The 10409-nt window shown below is 40.3% G+C and overlaps 1 protein-coding gene across 2 annotated transcripts in view; it reads right to left on the reverse strand.

The window, feature by feature from the left end:
• LOC147031865 (uncharacterized) overlaps positions 1–9236 on the reverse strand; it is a 29376-nt gene extending 20140 nt beyond the window's left edge. The window contains exon 1 of one of the 2 annotated variants that reach the window (XM_085853198.1): positions 9082–9236. In XM_085853198.1, coding sequence (XP_085709324.1) covers positions 9082–9171 — 90 coding nt within the window. In that variant the 5' untranslated portion in view covers positions 9172–9236. The remainder of the gene's footprint in view (positions 1–9081) is intronic. The other variant, XM_085853208.1, reaches the window with a different exon arrangement.
• Positions 9237–10409: the final 1173 nt, after the last annotated feature.

The following is a 10409-nucleotide window of genomic DNA, read 5'->3' on the forward strand; positions in this document are numbered from 1 at the left end:
ACATCCAGTTTGTGAGGCACCGGTAGAGGTGCCTGATGAAGTTGTACAAGAGGGTGGACTCGCGGCCCCATCTCATGTTGATGAAAGTGTTAAACAGGGCTCTCAAAGTACCACCGTACATCACTCGGTACCCCTCTTAGACGTGTCTGCAAACGATTTAGTATTTAGTAAAGGTCCAAGGTGACATTTATGAACCTAGTGGAAGGTTATCTGGGCTGTCTGCTTCAGATGATGATGACATGGAAGTGACTGATCTGTCACAGTCATCATCTGATCATTTACAGATATCTCCGCAGGTTATTGTATCCTTTCTGAATGAGACGTTTAGGCAGCGGAATGTCATCATTCATCAACACTTTCATGACTTGCTTTCCTTCATGCAGACTGCAAAGTGTATAATTAGGAATTTTAAAGATTTTAAAATAACAAAACCACAAATTCACAGACTGAGGAAATTTATTACAAAAGCAGGGTTAGAATGTTCTCAACAGTTGCCAAACCCCCCTGATATGGGATGAAAAGGAAGGAAGTGCTTTTTGGCACCTTAAACATGAATGGGGGTGGTTCTAACCATTTGCGTCGGATCCAAGTTAAAAACTTGTTGCTTCAGAAATGTGTCGATGTCTGTTTATTGCAAGAAACGCACATAACAGGAGACTTCAAAGTCTGACTGGCTCTGCCTTAACAAGGGGCTTTGTTTCTTTAGTAATTTGTCTTCTGTCTCGGCGGGTGTTGCCTTTTTGCTTCGTCCAGGGTTTGTTCCTGACTCGTATAGTTTTCTTGAAATAGTTAAAGGACACTTAGCATCATTACAGTTGGTGTACCAAGGATTTCACCTCACCTTACTTAATGTCTATGCTCCTTGTGAGAGCGGGGCTCGTAAAGTTTTTTTATTTTTATTTTATTTTTACACATCTGGCCAATTACCTTCACACTTTAGTCTTTGATCACTGTATTTGTATCGGAGGAAATTTCAATTGCACGTTTGAACCTAATTTGCATAGAAACACCAGAACCACATCCTGAATCTCATAAAGACATATCTTGTGGTTTTTCATCACTTGGTCTTCTCGATGCTTGGCGCATGCAGCATCGTACAGCATCTCGGTGTACATGGTGCCGGTGTGCTAACGGGCTGATAACACTTGCAAGGCTGGATAGATGGTACATTAACTCTACTTTTAGAAACGTACTCGTGTCTTGTAATCTTTCCTTCTACTTTCTCTGATCATCACCTGGTCGTGCTTGGTTTATCCTCTTCTCAGTTAACTCATAAAAGTGCGTATTGGACCCTCAATACCAGCCTGTTGGAGGATTGTTTATTTATTGATGCTTTTCGTAGTTTTTGGGAAAAACTTATCCAAAGTAAACCTTCCTATGCTTCTATCCAGTTATGGTGGGACAACACGAAAGCTCAAATTCGCGTTTTCTGTCAATGTTATACGTCCTCTTCCACGAGTAAGAATAAAATTGCTGTTTCACTCTTGGAAACTGAAATTTTGCAGTTAGAGGAAGACTTGGCTAAAGCTCAAAATGACAGGAAACTTCGGTTATTATTGGAAAAAAAAAAGCTTATCTCAGAGAATTGATTCATGAAAAAGTCATGGGGATGTCAGTTCGACTCAGAATCCAAAATATGAAGTTTTCTGACACCCCAAATACAAGGTTTTTTTTTCCAGTTATAAGGGGTTAAAAAATCCCAAAGACAGATTTTCTCCTTGTTGGATGCTCAAGGCACTATTATACAAAATGAAAGTGATGTTAGAAGACTTGTGAAAAATTATTTTTCTGATTTATTTGCGAAGGAATCTGTGTTTAAAGATTGTGTTGATGAGATGACAAATAATGTTCCTTCTTTGAGTTGTGGTCAACATCAAGCTCTTGAAAAGCCGCTTACCCTGGAGGAACTCAACATGGCTCTGAATAGCTTTGAACGTGGAAAAGCCCCTGAAATCGACGGACTTCCAGTGGAATTTTTTACAGCATTTTGGGACATCTTTGGTCCTGAAGTACTGTTGGTTCTGTAAGAAAGTTTACTTTCTGGCATACTGCCTCTCAGCTGTCGAAGAGCTGTGGTTTGTCTTCTCCCAAAAAGCGATGATCTCCGTCAAATCAAGAACTGGCGCCCCATCTCATTACGATGTTCTGACTACAAACTCTTTTCCAAATTGTTGGCCAATCGGCTAAAACTTGTCATCTGGACTCTCGTTCACCCTGACCAGAGCTACTGTGTTCCAGGGAGATCAATCTCTGATAACATCTTTTTTTTAATTTCAAATTTGATTGATTGTGGCCTCAAAGAGGAAGAAGGGATTGGTTTGATTTTCGTTGATGTCAAAAAGGCCTTTGATAGTATTGATCACAGTTATATGTTTCAAGTGTTGCAAAAATTTGGCCTGGGTGAAAGGTTCATCGGTTTTGTTAAGTTGTTATACAACAATATATCTAGTTTGTGTAAGGTAGACGATGGTCTCTATTCACCCATTCAGGTTCAGAGGGGTGTTCGGCAAGGCTGCCCATTGTCAGGTTTACTGTTTAGCCTTTCTCTTGAGCCATTACTAATTAATCTTAGGAACTCTCTTTCTGGCTTTGTACCATCTCCAGAAGAACATCCTATCATGGTGTCTGCATATGCTGATGATGTCTGTGTAGTAATTAAAAATGATCAGGATCGAACCACTCTTTGCGGATCTTTACGTAGGTTTCATCTTGCTTCACATTTGCAGTGTAATTGGCAAAAGAGTAAAGCTCTGTGGGTGTCCTCAGCTCAATTTACATCCGGGGGGGCTTCCCTTAGCGCCACCTCAGTCTGTTCCGAAAGATCTAAGGTGGACGAGAGAGGGGGTGAATGGGAAGGAGTGGTAGATCATCGATCTATAATTCCAGCAATCTCTGTGTGTCTGTCTGTGACCACTGTTTCTCGACAACCACTGGTCCGATCGAATTGAAACTTGTCAGGTATATTGCTGGGGACCTGAGTATGTGCCTTTTCAAGGTTTGATATTAATCGGAGAAGTGGTTCCCAAGTTGTGGCCATTTATTTACCAAACCAATGATAGGACACGATGCTATGACGTCACAATTCTTTTTTTGCACGTACGGCCATGCACGTACTGGCACGCACTAGTATAACTAAATGTCTTAACAAATGGAAAAGGTTCCTTCCACAAATGTCTTTCAGAGGTCGTATACTAATTATTAATACTTTAGTTACCTCTGTCTTGTGGCACATATTAATCTGTTTACAGCCACCAGATGTCTTGCTGAAAGAGATTCAACAGATACTGGTAAACTTTTTTTGGAATGGCCATCATTGGTTGTGGTCAGACTTACTCTGTCGCCCCTTGTCTGATGGTGGCCAAGGGCTCATTGACATAAAGTGTCGTCTGATGGCCTTTCGGCTGAGGTCGATACGACGAGCGATCAATGTGGAAAAACTTCCCTGGCGCACCGTAGCACAACGAATATTGAGACAAGCTGGATTGCTCGGCTACGGCCTCGAGTTGATCTTCATTGAATAAAAAAAAGATTGACACGTCTCACCTTCTTCTGTTTTACCAGAGTCTGTTGAATGCTTGGCAAGCAGTCGTGGTGACCCGCGAGAAGGATTTGTATGATATTAAAATGTTTGTGGGAGAACCTCTATTCCTCAACCCACTCTTTCCCAATGTTCCCAAAAGCCGTTGTTTTTCACAAAACTTCATTTCAGCTGGTGTCAAAAATGTTTGGCATCTTCATGACTCATCCAACTATTTCTGGAAATCTGTTAAAGAAAATTGCTGAAATCACTGGCACCATGTCATTCAGAGCTGTAGGTAAAGTACTTGTGGATGTCATCCGTACATCTTTACTTTCGCAAACTTCGTTTGACGAAGGTATTGTATTGACCCCTGTGTATTTATTTATTGGTAAATATGTGTGCGGACAACATTGCGCAAAAACTGCTGGACCGATTTGCATGAAATTTTCAGAGATGATGTGCAGTTACTCAAGGACGCCAGGCGAAGCTTTTGGGAGCAATCGGATTAAAGGTCAAGGTCAAGGTCACAAAAAGGTCAAAATCGTTTTTTCGTCATAACGCGGTCAATTTTTATCCGAATGAGATAAAACCAACACCAAAATGTTCATTACTCAATTCTACATTCTAGGCTATGCCACATGAAAGTGTGGCATAATTACCCTAGGTAGCAGTTGGGGGTCAAAGGTCAAGGGGGTCACCACAAAGCATTTTTCATTGGGCAGCGTCGTGGACAACATTACGCAAAAACGCTTAACAGATTGTCACGAAATTTTGTGGACTTGTTTGACATCATGAGAGGACAAATCGATTAGATTTTGGGAGCGATCGGATCAAAGGTCAAGGTCAAGATCACAAAAAGGTCAAAATCGTTTTTTTGCAATTAAAGTGTCAATTTTGTTCCGATTTACATCACATTAAGTCCAAAATGTTCAGTATTCAAATCCCGATCCACTGATATAGCGTATGGTATAGTGGTTGCAACCCTAGTTAGTCTGTGGAAGTCAAAGGTCAAGGGGTCACCAAAATGGAGTTTTTGATTGGGAAGCGTTGTGGACAACATTACACAAAAACCACTTTGCAGATTGTCATGAAATTTTGTGGATGTGTTTGGCATCACGACAGGACAAATTGATTCGATTTTGGGAGCGATCGGATCAAAGGTTAAGGTCAAGGTCACAAAAAGGTCAAAATCGTTTTTTCGCGATTAAATTGTCAATTTTGTTTTGATTTACAGCAAGTTAACTCCAAAATGTTCAAAATTTAATTCCCCATCCTGTAATATGACACATGGTATAGTACTTTTGTCACCCAAGGCAGCGGTTGGGGGTCAAAGGTCAAGGGGGTCACACATTCACATTTATATCGGAAAGCGTTGTGGACAACTTAACGTAAAAAAAAAAAAAACGCAGAGAGGCTTTAATTGTTTTGGATTTGTTTGGCATCATGAAAGGACAAATCCATTAGATTTTGGGAGTGATCGGATCAAAGGTCAAGGGGGTCACACAAATTCACATTTATATCGGAAAGCGTTGTGGACAACTTAACGCAAAAAAAAAAAAAACGCAGAGAGGCTTTAATTGTTTTGGATTTGTTTGGCATCATGAAAGGACAAATCCATTAGATTTTGGGAGTGATCGGTTCAAAGGTCAAGGTCACAAAAAGGTCAACATCATTTTTTCATGATGAAAACGGTTAATATGTTTCCGATTTACATCAAATTAACTCCAAATTGTTCAGTGTTCAATTCCCCATCTTCTGTAATGACACAAGGTATAGTACTATTGTCACCCTCGGTAGCGGTTGTGGGTCAAAGGTCATGGGGGTCACGAAATGCATATTTGTATTGAGATGCGTTGTGGACAACTTAATACAAAGGTAATAACTAGAATATATCTCTGTCTCTAAACTGTGTGTCTGTTGATGCAACAAGGGCCATAAGGGCCCTACCAAACTTAGTTACAAAGTAAAATACAACAAATTTTCATTAAGGAGACTTGGTATAGTTTGATATGCACATAGCTTTGCTCATGGTTTAGTAAAAGGAGTTTTACTTTCTTGTTTAATTAGATGCCAATTAAAATGACGTTTTTGTCCTCGCTCGGATTTGAAAACATGATCTACTTGATCCAGGTCGTGTCTGCATGGTCAGTGACATTCGACCGAATCCGACCCTACATGCTACAGAGTTCGGCACTCGGGACAACAAATCACCTAAAATTGTCATAATCGTAATAGTTCTAATAACAAAATCCTTTCACAAAATTCGGATCATGGACTTTAAATTTGCGAAATTCCCGAGCAGATTTAGTGGAATTTTAGTTCCTCATTTCACTCTCATGCCATGTTCAAACTAGTGGCTGCGGCGAAGCTATGCGCTCTACGAGTGCCCGTTCTAGTTTTAGCTTGGGTTGCAGTGGAGTACTGAGGTCAAATGGATACCTCATAAGCCTTCACTTCCGAGCTTACTTGTCCAATTCACTAGTTTTACTCCATCTCCAGTCAGTATTGGCTCTTGTTTATTTAGTAATCTTGACAGTAAATTTATTTATTGTTTCTGTCTTTCTGTTATTAATAGAAATAAATACCTCTGCAGTAGGAGTACTGAGATGGAAACGCTTTTGCCATATGCCACCCCTTCTGAACCTGCATGGGAATCAATGTATTGCACACCAATAACAAAAAGGTCAGGTGACTTGCAATGAGGACTTGCTCACTGGTCACTGCCAACAAACACTTTTGTCAACTGAATTGATGTTGCTGTATCAGCGCTTTGTCCTTTTTGTAACATCACTGAAGGTTTGTTCCATGGATATATTGATTATGTACGATTGTGCCCCCCTTTTTTTCTTTTATTGAACAATATATTTCATCCGGTAAATGTCCCCTTTTCACTCTGGTTTTTTATTTTCGGCCTCAGAGTCAATCAAGGTAATGAAAAATTGTTAATGTTTTTGAACTATGTCCTATCAGAGGCAAAATTAGCGATCTTCCTGTCGAGGAAAGGCAAACCGTTTGAGCAATGTAATGTGATTTTGCATTTCCAATCCCTGGTTTCAACTCGTTTGAAACTAGAATTTAATTATTACAGAAATAATGCAAATATTAATACTTTTGTTGAAACTTGGTGTGTTGGCAAGATGTGCAACGTAAATGAAGATGTATTAGAAATTTACGTGTAGTGTTTTTCTTTCCTTGTGTCTTTGAAATTTTCTTGGTTTGAATTGCTTTTTTTTTTTGGTGTTTCAATGACTTTGTTGATTTCTCTTTGAAACTTGTTTTTGGTTTACTCCTTTGGTTTTTTTTTTTTAATAATAAAAGGAGTCAAAAGTCAGTCTCTCTCTCTCTCTCTCTCTCTCTCTCTCTCTCTCTCTCTCTCTCTCTCTCTCTCTCTCTCTCTCTCTCTCTCTCTCTCTCTCTCTCTCTCTCTCTCTCTCTCTCTCTCTCTCTCTCTCTCTCTCTCTCTCTCTCTCTCTCTCTCTCTCTCTCTCTCTCTCTCTCTCTCTCTCTCTCTCTCTCTCTCTCTCTCTCTCTCTCTCTCTCTCTCTCTCTCTCTCTCTCTCTCTCTCTCTCTCTCTCTCTCTCTCTCTCTCTCTCTCTCTCTCTCTCTCTCTCTCTCTCTCTCTCTCTCTCTCTCTCTCTCTCTCTCTCTCTCTCTCTCTCTCTCTCTCTCTCTCTCTCTCTCTCTCTCTCTCTCTCTCTCTCTCTCTCTCTCTCTCTCTCTCCTTCGCAACTGGCAGTCAATGAGTTAAAGGAATTCATCAGATCGCTCGGCAGTTCCAAAAGAGGCCTTAAATTTGGAGGATTTCCACTACCCTGAAGATAAAGTTTTCCACATTCCACGTTGAATTGTGCCGTCCACAAAAACAAATCCTTGCGACCCCAATGTGTTTTGTCGTTGGCACTGATTTTTTTTGTCATAGGAAGCAGCAAAGCAGGACTTGAGGAAAACATAGGCACTGATTCCATCTGGGCTTGTCACCTTAGCAGGGTTGTGGTTGGATGGGAGGTTCCAAAGAAGATTAATATGTTCATGGAGATGGATGTACAAAGTGACCCTTATCTATCTGTTACACACTGTAGTTTCCACATTCACTCACAAAAGTAATTTTTGAGTTAAATAGATTAACATTGAATTTATCTCCATGTGTTACCAAATTATGTTAAAAGTGTTACAAAAACAGCTTTTATACAAGTGAATGTAACATTCAACGTGACACAATGGAAGAGTTTATCACCCCTCATAGTCACACTTTAAAATAATTTAACAGGAGAGCTTGTGGAGAGAGGGAGAGATTGTTACATTTATTCCGAGTTATTTCACACTAACAATTCAATGCAAATATGAGTGTTTTGATTGAAAGTGCCTGTTCAGCAACCAAGTACATTTAAAAAGTGCTGACAAGTAACTGGACACTTCACCAGTACTTAGTCTCTTGGCTTAAAAATCTAAAATGCGACTAAATGGAGTACAAGTTCTGTATTTATAGTCCTTTTTTGGCTGGATCGATTGCTGCTTCTTATTCTTGTGTAGCTTGTGGCTGCTGGATGCATCACTGCTTGAGAGCACGGCTATGCCAGATGCAGTGCCCCTATTACCAGGACACTGGTACTCATTCCACCAACCTCGGAAAGATGACAAGCTGAGTCAACCCACCTCATGGATGGTGTTATTTAATGGATGACAGGGGCTGAAACACATGACCCGAAGATCCCAAGCCAGCTACCCTACCCTAACTGCAAAGCGAACACCAGGCTCTGATTTATGGATTCGAGGCAGTCAGCCATTAATCCCCAGGAGGGTAGCGTTGCATCCTGGCCTACCAGCCAAATGCTTTACCAGCTTTTGGATTTGCATGTTCTACTACTACTACTACTACTACTACTACTACTACTACTACTACTACTACTACTATGAGTTGCTATCAGAATGATAAGTATCAGTGGAGTAAAACTAACTGTTTTGTTTTTGGCATATACTCGAGGCTCACAGAACAAAAGGGAAAGTAGAGCGAGAGCAAACACAAAAACAGTGGGGTTGAGGGGCAGAATAGAGGGTGACTTGGAGAAATAATAGATGGCCCTGTGGGGGAGGAATCAGGGGTATGGTAGGGCGCATAGGGTAGACAACTTGGATACAGAAGCAGGAATTTGGAAAGAGGTGGACTTGGGGTGGTAGGGGTTAATGAAGGTATAAATTATGGTTTTGGATGGGGGATGATCTGAGATGGTGAACAGCTGTCTTGAAGACTTGGAGGGAAGAATGAGATTGAATAGAATGTTGAAGTTGATTCTCCAGGTGAGGAAAAAGAGGAATAAATGAGTGGAGGTGAGCAGTGATTGTGGAGATAATCCCAAAACGTTTCATGACGGTCTAAATATTTATGATAAACTCAATAAACCGAGTCAAAATACTTTTTTGCGGGAGAGTTAAGAACCAATCAGCAAATAAAGTTAAAATTGTCACTTTTTAAAAGAGGAAATTTGCAACAACGAGCACATCAAAGGCATTGACAATTAAAACAAACCCTTTGTGACTATAAACAAATTGTATTTCCACTTACGCACTCTGCTGTAGCTTTCTGTCCTGGACGGAAGGTACAGTTTGTGTGTTTATCAGTCAAACTTGCTTCACCACCTCTTTTCCTGATCATTCCTCTTCAGCATGACACTCCCGTTCCACCCACCTCCCACACTCCACCTATCATACTCTCCCTCCCACACTCCACCTATCATATTCCCCCTCCCACACTCCACCTATCATATTCCCCCTCCCACACTCCACCTATCATACTCCACTTCCCACACTCCACCTGCCTCTTACCTTTCCTCCCTTCTCCCAATCTTTGCTACAACACTCATGGAGAAGTTTGTACATTGGTACATATCACTGAGTATGGTAGTACTCCATATGGAAGGATGGCACAGGAAAAAAAAAATGGCCACCCATTCAAATGTGTACAAATATAACATTTACGACAGGGGCATTTTGAGATATTTTCATTCTTTTGCAAGAATTGCAAAGAACTGAATATAATAGTAGGGTTGGGCATACAACCATACTTTTTTTGAAAGGAGTTTTTTTATGGCCAAATTTCACGCTGATCACGAATCCGTTGAACTTTTTGACATAGGATGATGTCTTTGGTTGGTAAAATGCAAAAAATCAAAATGGCCAACAAATTTACCCACTTTTCAGGTAAAATTTGATAATTATGGCTTACTCGGGCATGCAATATTATTACATGCCCTAGTAAGCCATAATTATAAAATTTTAACTGAAAAGTGGGTAAATTTGGTGGCCATTTTGATTTTTTGCATTTTACCATCCTAAGACATCATCCTAGGTCAAAAATTTCAACGGATTTGTGATCAGCGTGAAAAATGGCCATAAAAAAACACTCCTTTCAACTGGACAACAGAGAAAAAGTCGATGTGTGCCCAACCCTAATAATAGTCCATCAGCTAAGGGGGTGAACCATGCACTGGAGGTCCCATAATGTTTTTTTCATTATTAACCTCCGCCATCGAAGATGGACGGAGGTTACTGTTTTTACCCCTGTCTGTTTGTTTGTTACTTACGAAATCTAAAGATTTCGTAAGTATATTGATCACTTCCGTCCTTTGTTAGTGTGTTTGTTTGTTTGTGTGTGTTTGTGTGTTTGTTTGTGTTTGTTTGTAGGCGAGATAACCTGAGAACGGAAGAAGCTACCAATGTCAAATTACACCACGTGATTCAGGAGGGTGATGGCAAGTGCTGATTAGATTTTGGTCAAAATCGGTCAAAGGTCAAGGTCACAGTGAGGTCAAACATCCAAAACATTCGATTTTTGATGGTTTGGTACAGAATCATCGTATAAACTTCTGGTTTGCGTCGCTACCTTCTTGAGAG

The sequence above is a fragment of the Eptatretus burgeri genome, chromosome 2 (assembly GCF_056783735.1).
Source record: "Eptatretus burgeri isolate ZD-2024b chromosome 2, Ebu_testis_v1, whole genome shotgun sequence".
In the NCBI taxonomy this organism is placed as follows: Eukaryota; Metazoa; Chordata; class Myxini; order Myxiniformes; family Myxinidae; genus Eptatretus; species Eptatretus burgeri.